This window comes from Leucopleurus acutus (assembly GCF_964270905.1).
Source record: "Leucopleurus acutus genome assembly, chromosome: 19".
NCBI classification, from domain to species: domain Eukaryota; kingdom Metazoa; phylum Chordata; class Mammalia; order Artiodactyla; family Delphinidae; genus Leucopleurus; species Leucopleurus acutus.
The window spans coordinates 53431394-53448304 of NC_139161.1; the positions used below are offsets into that span (position 1 = coordinate 53431394).

Below are 16911 nucleotides of genomic sequence, written 5' to 3' on the forward strand. Positions count from 1 at the left end.
GCTAACGTTGGTCCGACAGCCTCCCCTCTTGGAAGTCAACGAGGAACTGTGGTGCAGCCCAGCGGAAGGGAAGCCTGATGAATCACATGGGCCAGCTGTCCTAGGGCCTGAGGATAAATGACATTTCCCCCGACAACTGTTGCCACAGCTTTTCCTTTGGAAAATCCTCGCCCCTCTCTCTCTCAACAGATGACCTCTCAGCTGACTTCACAGCCAGGTAGAAACCAAGACACTGACCTAGAAGAAAGGGGTAAGGAGGCACTAGACCAGACAGAGGTCAACAAAATAAGTCCTTGTGACCCAAAGTGGGCCCAGCCCAGTTCACCAGAGTTAAAGCTAGCAGCGAAGCCAGGTGACAAACATCACGCGTGTGTCTGAGTATCTTTTCTGCAGAGCCAGCAAATTCAGAGAATCTGGGTTCCTCACGTGGCCAAAGGTTTAATCAATCACACCTATTTAACGAAGTCTCTGCCTATATAACGACGCAGCGATAAACATTCCTGAGCAATGAGGTCTGCAGAGCTTCTGGACTGGTGAACACATGGACGTGCTGGGAGGGGGATGTGCCTGGAGAGGGCAGGGATGCTCTGTGGGCATCCCACCCGCACCCCTCTGGCCCTCTTCCCTTGGCTTTCCCGAGTTGCATCCTCCATAACAAAACTGAAATTGTAAGGAAACATTTTCCTGGGTTCTGTGAGTCAGTCTAGCAAATTATGGAATCCTGAAGTGGGGAGCGGGGTGTGGGAACCCTGTATTTGCAGCCAATGGGGCAGAAGTGGTGAGGGATCCTCAGTGCAAGTGAGGGCAGTCCTACGGAGCCCCCGCACCTGTGGAGTCTGAGTCTGACGTTAAGTCCACATAAACAGTGTCAAAATGGAATTAAATTATTGGACACCCAGCTGGTGTTGGACAATTATTGTTAGAACGACATACTTGCTCTCACTGGTGTTCTCTCTCTCTCTCCCCGCCGCCCCTCAACTAGCCCCACTACTATAAACTAGCCCCTTCCTAGAGATGAATAATGAATGTTCTGAGAAAGAGCTGATCTTACATTCACCAAGTATTTAATACCATAAGTGCATGGAAAATAATCACCTTCCTTCCGTATCTCTAATTGTCTTATCTTTAGGCAAATCCATCTATAAACACATCAGATGATAACTTATAGGTATCACTCCAATCACAGATGCCCTAGAAAACAACTTTCACAGACTGTATTAAAAACTTGTTTAATTGAAGCTTCCAGAACACGAGCTGTTTCAGGAGAACGATTTCTATAGATACTGAGACCTTGTAAAAAATATATATATATATAAAAAAGAGACTTTGAGCGCAGGACAGCAGAGCAAGCACGCATGGCTTCCGTCCCAAGAGCACAATGAAATGCCAGTAAAAATATTTTTTGAAAGAATAAATCCATTCCATGGTGGCCCTGAAAACACGAAGGAGTGCTATCAGTGAATAAGTCATTTGAAAGGCTTTCTTTCAAAAAAGAAGACTGCTGGGACTGTATTGACAAATCAAAACTGGGGGGGAGAAAAAGCAACTTGAAATACACATTCAGGGCTACAGATAGGAGCTCTTTCTTCTTGATAGAACCCTGGAGAAGCTCTGAGCTTGGAGTCAGTGGCTATTGGGAGCCAAAGAATGGCCTACAGAGAGATGGCTGAGGGGCAGGAGCCAGGGCATCTGAGGGGAGAGCTGTCTAGAGAACAGCTGAGCCAGGTGGCCCTGGCCCTTGCCCCTGTCCCATGGGGACTGGAGTCTGCAGTACTGGATCCCAGCTGCAGCCCCCAGGACAGCTCTGTCTAGAGAGGAGGGTTTGCCGAAGGAGCGCCCATGGTGTTGGTGTCCAGGCTAGCAAATGAGTCAAAGAGGAGCCTCTAGGATAGACACGGAGGTGAAAAAAAATAAAGGACATAAAAAGATGTCACCCTGAGGTTACAGTTCCCTTTCCCTTAGTGGTTTGGGGGTAAGGGTTATACAGCAAAAGGTCCTGAATCTGCTGTGTCCTCTTCTACCCTAAGCACACACCCTAAAGGGAAAGCTGCCTGCTGGTATACCCTGCCTGCCCATATAGAACACATTCAAGAGAGAAGATCTGGGGGTGAATAAACCTGCTGAAATCCCAGCAAAGCCTACATCAGCTACCTATACTCATCAATATGATCCTTGACTCATGGACCTGCCTTAACAAAGTACCAAGACTGCAGGGGGCTTCAACAACAGACATGTATTTTCTCACAATCCTAGAGCCTAGAGGTATGAGATCAAGGTGTCAGCAGAACTGGTTTCTCATGAGGCCTCTCTCCTTGACTGGCAGACGGCCGCCTTCTCCCTGTGCCCTCCCATGGTCTTCCCTCCATGTGTGTCTGTGTCCTAATTTCCTCCTCTTATGAGGACACCAGTCTTATAGGATTAGGGCCCAACCTAATGACCTCATTTTAACTTAATCACCTCTTTAAAGACCCTATTTCCAAATACAATCACATTCTGAGGTTCTAGGAATTGGGACTTCAACCTGTGAATTTTGAGGGGACATAATCCGCCCTATAGCAGCGTGAGAAGGACTGAGCTGAACAAACCAAAACTTACCTGGAGGACACAGACTCTGCAAAGAGCGGAAGGAGAATGCAAGGTTCTGACTGGTGCCACTCAAAGGTTTAAAAGACTTTACAACCTTAAAAACATACTTCTGTGGGGGCAAAGCAATCGTAAGCATCAAAGCATAAGCTGTAATGGTGTTTAAAAGTATAGTTCTCAAAATTTAAAAAAAAAGTCCGTTAGAAGAGCTGAGTCATAGAATAGATAAAATAACAGAAATCAGTAAAACATGTTGGTAAATCTAAATAAAAACACTGACCATAGGGAAGAAAAGAGAGCTTCACTTTAAAACATTGTAGAGGAAGACTTTGAAGCAAAGTTAAGAATTCTAAACTTGATTGAGTCAGAGATATTTATTTGCTCTAGACTTTGTTAAAAATACGTAAACTTAAGTCTACATGTTAAAAATATAAGAGTGGCTGTGGCCCAAGGTGGGTGGCCTCGCTGAGCATCTCATTCTTGGGTGGAGATAGGGGAAATTCGTTTTCCCATAAAATGGTCATTTCTCAGCTCCTGGCTTTGTACGGAGCCCGTTTTCAGGCCCTCAGAACGCACAGGAACCACAGCCCCGGCTCCCTTCTCTGCGTGGGTGTTGAAACATTAGTCCCTAGTGTGCATATCTGCTCAGTTACCTCTGAGGGCCACGAGGCTTCCATTCTGCTCATGGCTGTGGGTTAATAAAATACCTTCATTTCTGACACCCGGAGAAACTTTCTTGCTTTCAAGCTAAGAAGTATAAATCGATTTTTTTAAATGTTTCATCTAACATTTCCATGTGTTTGGGAAAGGGAGGGAGGGGCTCCCCATCAGCTCAGTCTACCATTTTGATCGACAGCCTGTACTGTGAATAAAGAGTTAATAACAGAAAACACTTTTAGATCCCTTACAATGTGAGGCCCAACTCTCAGAACTTCACACGTGGCCATTCATTTCACCTTCACACAACACTCTAAAATAGGCACTAAAATCCCCATTTTCTAGACAAGGAAGTTAAGGACAGAGAAAGAGGAGGGTCCCATGGCTAGTCAGTACCAGAGGCAGTTTGGCGCCCCTGTGACGGTCATTTGTGTCATCTACCCAGTGTGTCCAGTCCTCCCCCCTGCAACCAGACGCAGGGGTAGGATAACACCTCCTAGTGGTTTTAGCTCTGACCAAGGAGCTCTGAACGAAACTGACTTGTCACTTCTGGGCCAGAGCACTTAACTTCAGGAACAAGAGCCTCTAGAGCTCTCCGACTCTCTGGCACAGTGACCATCAATGTTTGAAATGGTGGCTATTCTATCTATCAGGGATCTTAAGTAACCGTGCCCACCGATGACCCCGCAACAGAGATATACCAAAAGATAAAAAAAAATAAAACACGTGTTTTCTATTTTAAGCTACTTATACTTGGGGGTTATTTTTCATAAAAGTTAACTTATTTCTGTTAATATGTAATGGCTTATTATTGTTATTTTCAAAATGAATATTTTTTAAATGTTTTAAATTTCTAATGCAATTAGTGTGGATAGATATAACCAATGTAAACAAAAGCTCTGAGGAGTTCTCGGTGATTGTTAAGAATACAAAGCAGCCCTGGACCACAAAGTCTGGCAATCTCTAGACGAGGTAAACACCAACCAAATAAAAGCCTAGATTGTGATATTACTATCTAGTCAGTAGGCCTAAAGGTAAAAAGCAGTAGAGATAAAAAGAGATATTTCCATAAAGATAAGCAGATAAAATCACCAAAATAAGATTAAATAATCCTGTATATATGTACCTAATAACCTTTTCTTAAAATTTATAAAATAAAAAATTGACCCAGTTACATGGATACATTGCTAAGTTCACAAACCCTGAAGACAATTTCATCACACTTCTTTCAGAATCTGACTGGAGGAAGCAGAGGGGTAGTAAAGACACCTAAGCCTGATGTTTTAAGTGTATAGGAAGCCCCGTCTCCCCAAACTGGTGACCACCCATTCTCCTCAGGCACACAGAGGGGTGACTCGCCACAACGGTTACTAAGCCTCAGAGGAGATGTGAACAAGTTCAGAAGAACCAGTATCATACAGAACATAATTCTCTGACCCTTATGCACTTCAATGAGAAAACCAACAATAAAAAGATGGTTTAAGGTAGTCATTCCAGGTACAAGCTAAGTACGTACTAGGGATGTCACATACAACATGGTAGTTAGCACTGCTGTGCACTGTATATGAAAGGTGTTAGGAGAGTAGATCTTAAGAGTTCTCATCACAAGGAAAAGGTATTTTTTTTTCCCTGCTTCCTTAATGTTGCATCTCTCTGACATGACGGATGTTCACTAAACCTACTGTGGTAATCGTTTCATGATGAATGTAAGTCAAATCACTACGTTGTGCACCTAAAACTCATACAGGGCTGTATACCAATTATATCTCAATAAAAGTGGAAAAATATTTTAGAAGATATTTAAAAAACATGTTTGGAAATTTAGAAACAATGAGTGAAAAAGCAAAATCAATGGCAATTATGAAATGTAATGGAGTAAATTAAAATAACAGCACTGAATATCAATATCTGTGGAGGGTAAAAGTGGCATTTGAAGGAGGATGTACACAGGCTTTCGTATATTTGAAAAGAAATGGTATTAATTAGCATGGAGCCATAGTGCCGTTCAAAATTACTGTTAACAGGGAGCTCCCTGGCTGTCCAGTGGTTAGGACTCCATGCCCTCACTGCTGAGGGCCCGGCCTTCAATCCATGGTCGGGGAACTAAAATCCCACAAGCCGGGCTTCCCTGTCGCGCAGTAGTTGAGAATCTGCCTGCCGATGCAGAGGACACGGGTTCGAGCCCTGGTCTGGGAAGATCCCACATGCCGTGGAGCAACTAGGCCCGTGAGCCACAACTACTGAGCCTGCGCGTCTGGAGCCTGTGCTCCGCAACAAGAGAGGCCGTGACAGTGAGAGGCCCGCGCACCGCGATGAAGAGTGGCCCCCGCTCGCTGCAACTAGAGAAAGCCCACACACAGAAACGAAGACCCAACACAGCAATAAATAAATAAATTAATTAAATTAAAATCCCACAAGCCACATGGTGTGGCCAAAAAAAAAAAAAAAAAGAAAAGAAAATGACCGTTAACATAACGGTTTCTTGACTCAGACTGTTGACTGTCCTTCCCAGGAAAATACAAATTCTCCGTAATTTTCAGGGCTTACTGGGTGTTCGCGCTGTGAAGCATCCCAGCCCTGCTCAGAACCCCTCTCTGTAACTTCATCTTGGAACGTCTGCCTCATCACCCACCCTACCAGCGACAAAAGGCTTCTTCGGATTTCTCAAATTTGCAAGGCTCTCCGCGGCCTCCGAGGCCTCACGTGAAAGGTCCTGGCACTACCTGGAATGCTTCACCTGCCCTCCCCCCTTCACTGGCCCACCTTGGCCCAGGTCCTGTAACCTCAGCCACCAACTGAACCCAGACCTCCCTGTCATCCCCTGCCCGGGCAGCCTGGTCTCTGCCTTGACAGCACATCCCACGATGTGAGAAAACACCTTGATCTGGGGGAATGTTCGTTTCATGTCTGTCTCTCCCAGCTAGACTTAAGAGCAGTAAGGGAGGGGCTCTGGTTTTGAGTTGTAATTGTTGCTTTTCCATATAAAGGGCCATACACACAGCTGGTACTCAGTCAGCATCTGCAGAATAAACGCCCCACTGCCAATGTACTTACTTCTTCTCCCTAAAAGTGGCTAAACTCTCAGTTTAGGCGCATTAACTGCTACGGGACTAATGCACACTATAGAGATAGAGCTGTATCTCCCTTTTTAAAAGTAAACTATACAGACGAAATTACATGATTGATAAAGTAGAAAACTGAGTAATTTTACATAACGGATGACACCAACCCTATGGATGTTTAGGTCACTGTATAGATAGGTCGAAGGTCACACCTACACAGTGACTCCCACCTTCCCCTCCAGCCTGCTAATAGTTCTCATCTCCCTGGCTCTCTGGACTCTGGGATCAGTGGCCTTCTCCCACGTTTCTCAACCGTGTTACCCTCCTTTCCACATAAGGGCCTTTGCATACACTGTTGCGTTAGAAATGGTCTTTTAAATCTCAGTACATAGACCATGTCCTTGGGGAAGGCTTTCCTAATCCTAAATCCACGTCAGGGTCTTCTGTTCTATGTTGTAATGGTGCCCCGTACGTCTCTAACTGGGCATCTGTGCACTTAGCTGTCTAACGTCTGCCTCTCCCTCTAGAACAGAGGGCAGAAACCGAGTCTCACCACAGCTGATTGACACGTGGGTTCTAGCACAGAGCTGAGCATATAGTCGGCACTCGGTGTTTGCTGAATGAATAGAGAATGCACTAATAAGGAAGGAAAAATATTACTCTGGATTTGGGGACAGACCTCACTAGGCTTAATGAGGCCTCTTTTTATTAGGAACAAAAGATTATTTAACCCAGATAAAGGAAAGTTACGGAGCCAATGAGTAAAACGTGCACATGCGTGTACAGATGGGCTGCGGCTGCCGCTGCTTCTGCACAGCAGGAGGGTTTACAGTGCCTCCAAGTGACCAGAGGGCAGCAGAGATGGCCGTAGGTCGGGGCGACTGAGTGCAGTTCTTCCCAAAGATGAAGAGATGGCAGGGGGCGGGGGAGGGGAGGGACCTCACAAGCTCCTCTCCATCCTAAGCGTCTCTGAGACTAAGGAACTCACAGATCTCTTTATGAATGAAACGCAGGCTTGAGAAGCTACTCCACGAATCCCAGCAGCCGAATGAAATCTCAATACAGGAAACCTGAACCCAGATCAGCACAGCCACTTGGAGAAAACCGTTCCCCACCAGACAGGTATGTGCTTATATCCCAAAGTTGGGGGCGGGGCGGGCCGCGGTCAGGCCCCCTCGTCAACTCATGAAAGCCTGCTTGGTCCGTAAAGTGTCCGATGGCACAGAGACATGCGCTCCAAGTCCTAGGCTCAGCTCTCCTAGGACAGAGCTCTGGGCGGTGGGATCGGGGTGTGGCCCTGCTCACTTACCACTTGCCAAGCAGTACCACAAACTCCCTGGACCTCAAACCATGGTACATTTCCTTTAAAGGAAAGCGGTTTCTGTCTGTCTTCCTTCCTCCAAAGGGCAAGCATATTGGAATTCTGGGGGTGCAGCATCAGACGACATCATCCCCGCCACAGCCACCATCTGACACACTGGCAGAGCTGGGAGGCATTGTTTCAGCACATCTTCTGATCCCTGAGCTCGGCTAGTATGTGATCTCACCATCAGAAAGGCCAAGTGGAGAAGGTGCCTGTGTTACATCACAGAGCACTGAACCAGGACAAGGCCCAAAATGAAGTACTCTACAGCGCCCTTGGCTTGAACAAGTCGTCTTCTTACAGCGACGCTTCCCGACTGTCAGCATTTCAAGCGCCTCCCCCCTTCATAACTTTCTGCCGTGCTCATGTTTCACCCGCACAATTTTTGCTCAATGTTTTTCTTCTTATCAACTATCATTTTCCTGCTCACACAAGTTAACTGAATAAGGAGATTCCATAGTGCTGTGAAATCAGATTTCAAATGCTAGTCACTTTTATTTCTACCACACCTTATATTTTAATAGTTGCATATTTTAAGTTTAAACTGCTTCTCTCCGTGCTACCTCAAATCAGCTGGCCTACTGGACCCTGGGAAATTCTGACACCAGATATTCCACAAAGAGATTCTTTCGCCCAAATGCCCACACATTTCACCAGTACAAGACTAAAGTCTGCAATTAAATTCTGTTATTAAAGTGCTACGTGGTTTGAGAGGTTGACTGGGGCCCCAGAACTGCAAACTTCCTTCTGTGAAGCCCGCTTCAAAGAAAGCTCCTCAAGACGGAAGAGGAGTTAGACACATGAAGGAGTCAATACATGTTTTCTAGCATAAGAGGGGTTAACCTGAGTTCACTGACAACTGACAAAAAGACAATGATTACCTATGTTAGTTTCCTGTTGCTGTTCTAACAAATGATTACACACTTAGTAGCTTGAAACAATATACAATCGCTCTCTTATAGTTCTGGAGATCAGAAGTCCAAAATCAGTTTCACTCAACTGAAATCAAGGTGTCCCTCCAGACGCTCTAGGGGACAGTTCATTTCCTGGCCTTTTCTAGCTTCTAGAGCTGTCTTCCCTGCATCCCTGCCTCTATCTTTGAAGCCAGTATCATAGCACCTTGCTTCAGTCATTACAGGGTTGCGCTTCCATGTCAAAGCTCTCTCGGCCTCTTTCTTTTTGGGGCCGTGCCTGGCGGCATGTGGGAACCAGGGATTGAACCCACGGCCCCTGCAGTGGAAGTGCAGAGTCTTAACCACTGGACTGCCGGGGAAGTCCCTTGGCCTCCCCCTTTGAGAAGGACACCTGTGATTACATTTAGGCCCCAACCACATAATCCAGGATAAGCTCTCCGTCTCAAGATCCTCAATGGATTAACACGCCTGCCAAGTCCCTTGTGTCATAAAAGGAAACACAGATTCCAGAGATCAGGATGTGGGTATCTTTGGGAGCTATTACTCAGCCTGCCACATTGCTTTCAACACGAAAATGCAGCTAGGAGCTCTAACAGGCCCTTACAATGGTAATTCACTGACGTGTGCGTGAAATCTTTGATCATTTTGTCTAGCTCTTTCAAAGGACACCCTGGTCTCCTCAGTCCCAGTACTTATGCTGTCGGTAGAGATGAGTGGCCTTCCTTGTCACCGTGGATTCTTCCAGAAAGCAAGGAAAGGTTTAAAGATGGACAGAGAAACGTCGAAAGGACTGGCCGAATGTGGGATATTTGAACATCAAAAAGAATGAGGAGGACCAGCACACACTGGCAGAGGTTAGCGACGCAGCCTGTTCCCGGTGCTGTCTCCTCCCTCGGAACCGGCTTCACAGCTTGGCCAACGCCCAGATCGGGTCTCAGAAAGACCTACACTTCAGTCAAGTCAGTCCCATTCATTTTCTTGTTTTAGTGTTCCTTTCCAAAGGCCCCGTCCTCTTGAGCAGGAACTTTAAGGGGTTTTTCAGTAAAACTGTACCACAGCTGCACTTCGGAACAGCATCTGGGCAGTCAGCCTGACAAGAACCCTTCGCGCCCCCAGCCACCCGTACGGTTCACTGTGGACCGTGGTCCCACGGGGCAATCTCCCTGGCTCGGCCCTCCACCCACCCCTCTCTCCTGCATCCCCCCACCTTCAGCAGATGCCAACCCCCCAAATCCACTAGACCTGCAGGTCTCCCATCACCCGCCTTTTCACTGAACTGCCTATCCTCTTCCTCGTTAGGCTTGGTCACTGGCACGGGAACAGGGTAATTACTGGTGTGGGCCAGGCCCTTTTTAACTCTCTATGAGAAGATTCCTACAGTGATGATAATTCAACCCTTCAGCTTTGTGGTTACGCTCTCAGTACCATGTATTGTACTTTGTTAGTCAGGTCTGGATACTTGATTCCAAAAATGGCCTGGCTGGCCAGTATCTTGGCCTATTGTTTCCCTCATTTCGTGAAAACCAAAAGGATAATTCAGTAGGTCAATAAACCAAGTAGAGATATTTACAACCAGAAGTGGAAACCTTCTCCCGGGTCCCAGACGCCTCATTATGTGCTCGGGTCACAGTAAAAATCCAGATGGGGCTGCAAGCCTGTTCTCAACACCTCTAGACATAATGGCCTTCTTGACTTTGACAAAAGGAATAAAGGCTGATCACAGTCCTAGCAGGAATATCATTTTTATCCTCAGAGAGTCTCTCTGTTCCTATGAACAAAAATGGCTGACTCTGCCCTATTTCTGAGGAGCAAATGTGCACCACAGAAAACCACCAGCATAGCTGCCATCTCAGTGGGAGGCCACCACAGAGAAAACCCAGCTAATTTTGGCAACTCATGGAAAAATACCTCATGTTTGTCTATGTACCCATATGTGCATCCGGGTCTGGAACGGAGATGAGGGCCGGGGAGGCACGAGGAAGAGGTGGAAAGGATGGGGGTAAAACATGTGATGGGAAGAGAGAGTCTCCGTGACTAGGATGGCAGATGTGCACTATATAACCAGGCGAAGGGTCTGTGCACGGGTGGGCTCTCCATCTGTCATGTGAGCATACGAGAGGCAAGGGAACAGTACCGTACTAAATACATTCTCTCAGCATATTCAACAGGCGCACTGGTTCCCAAACCTGGCAGCCTACTGAAATCATCTGGGGAGCTTTAAAAAAGTACTGATGCTTGGGCAGAACAGCGCCCCCCCACCCCAGAGACATCTACATCCCGGAACCTGAGAATGTTAGGTTGCACGGCCAAGGGGCATTAGGTTGCAGATGGATTAAGGTTGCTAAATCAGTTGACCTTAAATAGGAACACTATTCTGGATTATCCGGGTGAGCCGGACATAATCACAAAGGTCCTTAAAACAGGAAGAGGGAGACAGGAGCTAGAAGTCAGAGTGATGCCATGCGAGAAGGACTCAATCCACCGTTGCTGGCTTTGAAGGTGGAGAAGGGGGCCACAAGCCAAGGAATGCAGGCAGCCTCTAGACACTGGATAAGGCAAGGAAATTAATTCTCCCCCACAGCCTCCAGAAAGGGATGCAGCCCTTCCAACACCTGGTTTTAGCCCAGTGAGACCCATAGCCGACTTCAGAGCTCCAGAACTATGAGGAGGGGGTTGCACAGTCTGAAGCCACTAAGTTTGTGGTAATGCGTTACAGCAACAACAGAAAACCAGCTCAGGTATGGCCTGGGCTTTGGAGGCTGAGAAGGTCCTCAGGTGATTCTAATACGCAGCAAAGTATGGTGCTTACTGAACAAGATAAGGACGTACCAGTGTGATTGCTTATGCAAGAAAATGCACGGAGACCTCATCCGGGAAGTCAGCAAGTCACCTCACCAAAGTAGGCACCATCCATCCTTGACCATGGACCACGGTTACTAGACACGGCTTATCTGAGCACATCACAGGATGCACGTGATTTACCAGTGTGTGGCTAGCGTCCTTTCTAGACTGACCCACTCAACAGGCTAAATTTCCTTGGGATAAAGAACAATTATACCTCTGACAGGCAGATTTCCTACAGAGCTAATTTTCTTATGAATACTGTCTTTCAAGGAAGGAACTCGCCAATAACTGAGTTAGATGCAAGTACATGAATTAGTACATTCACATCAGCACCATCAGGAAAGGACTGAATTGTCCTCGTCTCTGCCCTTAAACCATTAAGAACCTCTATTAGGATGGTAAAGCTAGAGGGTTTCTCCATTTGCTTTGGTGATCTATTTATTTATGACAGATGGCAGATGGATAGAATTAACTTTTTATTCATTTATGACAGATGAATGGAATAGTACTGTGGCAACAGATGAACTCAGTCTTTGTAGAGATGAAGAAAAGTGGGACTTGTATAACCTGACAGGTGCAGCCCCGCTTTGGAGCGAGCACGTGCCCGCTCCCAGGGCTCCAATGCTCGCCCATACAGGGTAACCTTTCTTGAAAGCCGTTCCACCGTGAGCCTCCATGATACTATGACACAAGCTGAAACCTTTTACTTTTTACCTTTCTCTCCCCATTTTGTCTTCCTTAGAGAGGAAGCTAGTGTGAAATTTCATTTCTATCCCTTACAACTGAGGTGACGTTACGGGGTCCCTCAGCCACTCTGGGCTTCACCTCTTACAAACAGCAATAACATCACCTTCACAGTGCTATGAGCTGATTAAATGAAACGGCGCAGATTAAAAGGCTTAGCACCTAGTAGGCGACCTTCGATAAACGCTTGCCTCACTGAAACTCAACTATTCTGCTTCCACCCAGCACCTTGCTGCTGAAGCTGCTCACATCTCTTCCCTTTGGTCCTGTCCTCTCGCCGAGCTCTAGTACCTTATCTCCCACTGTCCACTTGACGCTGTGACTCGGATTCCTCACTGGCATCTCTCATTGGACGGGTCCAAACCGGACTTAGGATCTCCACTCACAAACCAGCGACCTCCCCTCCCCCATTCCCCTGAAAGGGTCCATGCAGTAAAAGCACCATCAGTCCCCTGCCTCCATCCGCTCTTCTCCGCTCCTACTGCTGCATCTTCCATTCATGCCCCTGTACCCTCAACCGCATACCTCAAGCACAAGAGCCTTCTGGGTAGGCTCCTGACTGAAAGCTCTGTCTCTCCCAAGCCATCCTGCTTGTGGGTTTGCGAACTAATCTTTCTCCAGCCAGGTTTGTCACATCAAGCCCTGAATAAAAAAATCTTCGAGTATTTTTTTGCCCTGCAGCCTGGTATTTATGACAGAAGAGGAGCCAACGCCCCCCCCCCCCACGATGTGTGGAGGACAACTCAGTGTGCCCTGCCTCTGTGCTGGTGTACGACGCACTGAGCCACTTCACCCCGTGACCACATAAGGAGAGCCCACAGGATAAACAGATCACAAAACAAAGCATTTTTAAAAGTAGCTACAGAAAACTGGACATCTTTTAACCGAATTTCTTTTCCTAGTGTTTAGTAACTACAATCTAAATCTGCCACAAACCACCCTCAATTGCATTAAACTATCAATGTAAAAATCCATTGTTGTTCAACTACTTCAGGTGTTTTGTAATATTAAAATCATTTAACAATTAGACAAGCCTTTAGCATTTATATTAAATGGCAAATCTGGTCAATTTCAGACGCGTTCTTACCATTTTGTTCATTCAGTTCGTTCCCAATTTCCTGCCCCATTTGTTTCTGGCGACTTATGATGGAGGAAAGGGCATCAAGGCCTGCGTCCTGTTCTGAAAGAAAAAGTGAGACAACTAAATCACTAAAAACCAAAGGAAAACAATTTAAAGTCTAGAAATAGACACAATTCAATATATGATCAAAGTAACATTTGAAATCAGTCAGGAATAGAGAGAAAATAGTTAACATTATTGGAACAATTGGAACAAAATTAAAAAGTTAAACACTTATAACCCTCAGACCTTAAACTAAAATGATTTCCAGATGAATTACATTTTAAACATTACAAATGAATGTAAGATTTGACTGTATAACCATTTAAACATTCTGATACTTGATATATAAAGAGCATGTACAAATCAATAAGACAATCTTCCAATTTTTTAAATGGGCAAAGGATATAGATAGGAAACGCCCAAAAGAATAAAAAAGGAAAAAGCTCTGACATCGCTAATTTTTAAAAAATATCAACAAAAAACAATACTGAGGTGTTTTTTTCCTGACTTATCAGATTTGTAAGCATTAAAAAGAATGCTAACACCCAGGGTTAAGTAAAGTGTGAAGAAGCTCTAAGTGCTAAGTCACAGGAGGATAGTTAACACATCTTTCTAGAGAGCAAATCGTGCCTACCTCTTGATCAATTCTATGTCTAGGAAATGTGTGCAACAAAACATCTGGATGGTATGCCATGATGTATATACAAGGATACTCCTTGAAACAGTGCTTCCTTTGCCGCTTTTCAATTTATCGTCTCTCAGCTCCAGGTTCACCCTTTTCTGACTGCTCTGTGAAAGTGGATCTGGGTCCTTTAAATAATTTTTCCTTTGCCAGCTTTGGCGGTGGAGGAGACTGCAGAGATACTGCAGGGGAAACGGGTTTTGCTTCCTGGCTCCAGTGCCCTCCTGACAGACTCCTGCCATGCTGGCAGCTCCTTTGGTGTGCAGTGGCCAGCAGCACCCCAAGGCCAGCAACGTCTCCCAACACACCCCCTCCTTGGGCAGTTTTGGAATAGAGTGCCTCCAATTAGACGCCTCCCTGTGCACTGTATTCCCTAGTACCCTAAGGACCGATCTCCAGGCAGTGCCGCCAGCTCGGCACCACAGCGACTTCTCTGAAATCCAGTGAACCCCAGCTGTGCCCTCTTCTACCTGATCTGCACCTCAACCCTGGGGGTACTGCTGTGGGTGCTCTGTCTCCACAGGGGAGTGACTACACCTTCTACCTGCTATTTCTGTCTCTTTACTTCCTGCTGGCTAACCCCTCATTACTCTAACCCCGTTATAGTTAGTAATTCCGTACACTACATTTTCCATGTTGAAATTTCTTTCTCCTGATTGGACCCAGATAGATACACTTATAATAGTGAAGAATTAGAAACAACCTAATGCCCAAACACAGGGATTGGTTTAAAAACGGAGTATAGGGACTTCCCTGGCAGTCCAGTGGTTAGGACTCCACGCTTCCACGGCCGGGGGGCCCGGGTTCAATCCCTGATCGGGGAACTAAGATCCCACTAAGCCATGCACTGAGGCCAAAACAAACAAGCGAAACACAGAGTACAGCCGTAGAGTGAAACACTATACGGCCGTGAAAAGTGATATTGTACAGGTATATTTTGATTTCAAAAGAAGTTCATGACACGTTATTGGGTTAAAAAAGAAAGCAGAATACAGAACAATGTATAGTAAAATAGCATTTTTGCTTTTAAAAAATGTGTTACCTTTCTAAATTTTTGAAAATTTAAAGAGAAAAGAACTCAAGTTACTCAAGATCCTTTATTTAAAAAAAATTTTTTTTAAACTCTAGACAATCCCAATCTCTTTATAAATACTTTAGCCCTTCGCTTGCAGGTGCGTTGGAAAGAACATTCCAAGGCTGAGTGTAACGACTCTTTCCACCAAGCGCTCTGCTGGGTGAGGGTAACATGCCATTCGTGGCTCCACTCGTTGATGGGTTGTTTTTTTTTAAATGTCTGTTTCACATGAAGGGCTATCTACAAAAGCAGACATCAGAAAGGTCTTCCTGCCCCGGATCACGTTAACATCTCCTTATAGAGTTTTTCCTAGTCTTTTTATGGGATTAAGCCATTACACAACTTGTTAATTCATCTGGAATTTATTTAAACTAATGGTGTGCGGTAAGGACCCCTTAGTAACGATTTTTGACACTACATGCTCTTTTAACTGTACAAATGACCTGCTGTCTCTAGGGATCATTCCAAGGGACCATTTTATAGCAAAATCACTTTATAATGAGGTCCTTTTGGTCTTCAGTAACAACCTCTTGGATGGCCTCCAAGAAAAATCTATCATCAACCTAGTGCTGCTATAGGATGACCCATGTTACAGTAAAATTCCAAATGCATCCCCCAAATAAACTATATATATTATAGAACTGAGGGGCAAGTGTCAATGCGAATTAAAAGGTAAAACAATATAAAAAGAGAAAAGGGGATTCCTCTATGGTTTTCAATTAGGGAAAAAATCATTAAAGTCCTGAAGTTGCTTTACCTAGTACAGACATAGATTATGAATGAAAAATACCTATGTTACACTCTTCACTTAACCCTGACTCATCATCTGCCTTACTACCTAAAGGTTATCTTGCTAATGCAAAACAAGAAGAGGGCTAAAAATTCTGCTCTACTCAAATCATTTCTATAAGAACTTACTACCCCCTATGTTTAAGTGCTACAATAAATTTTCATCCTATAATTCAGAAACACAGAAGGTCCAGCTAACAGAGATGCTGTGTATGTAATAATATTGATGACTTGAGCTTCTACAAGTCTTTAAATTTTTATTGCAGTATAGTTGATTTATAATGTTTATTTTTTGTTGTACAGCAAAGTGAATCAGTTATGCATATATATATATCTACTCCTTTCTAGAATTTTTTTTTTTTTTTTTTTTTTTTTTTTGCAGTACACGGGCCTCTCACTGTCGTGGCCTCTCCCGTTGCGGAGCACAGGCTCCGGACGCGCAGGCTCAGCGGCCATGGCTCACAGGCCCAGCTGCTCCGCGGCACGTGGGATCTTCCCGGACCGGGGCACGAACCCGTGTCCCCTGCATCGGCAGGTGGACTTCTCAACCACTGTGCCACCAGGGAAGCCCCTTTTTAGATTTTTCCCATATAGGTCATTACAGAGTATTGAGTAGAGTTCCCTTTGCCACACAGTAGGTTGTTATTAGCTATCTATTTTATATACAGTAGTGTGTATACGTCAATCCCAGTCTCCCAATTTATCGCTCCCTTTCCCCCTTGGTAACCATAAATTTGTTACAGTTTGTTATCTGTGACTATTTGTTTTGTAAATAAGTTCATTTGTACCATTTTCTGAGCTTCTACAAGTCTTAAGCAGCATTTCTAAGGGGAAGCAGTGTGGTCTTCTTAGAGCCAGTGAACCAAAGAAAATGCTGCGACGTGCAAAAATATCAACGATTATCAAGACCCATGCAGACAGCCACCCAGAACCATGTAAAACTACTACGATGTTGTAATCACAGCCCATTACTATAATCTACCCTACCTTATCCATACCCTAAATCATTATGATATCACAACAGATCATCTGCAACATACCATACTCTATTAATCATTCTTCAAATTTATAATGG

General features: G+C 45.1%; 1 protein-coding gene across 2 annotated transcripts in view; it reads right to left on the reverse strand.

The window, feature by feature from the left end:
* The window catches only part of STX8 (syntaxin 8), a 241486-nt gene that overhangs the window by 163596 nt on the left and 60979 nt on the right, over positions 1-16911 (reverse strand). For both annotated transcript variants that reach the window (XM_082860318.1, XM_082860317.1), the window contains one exon: positions 13255-13347. In XM_082860318.1, the coding sequence (XP_082716444.1) occupies positions 13255-13347 (93 nt within the window). The remainder of the gene's footprint in view (positions 1-13254; positions 13348-16911) is intronic.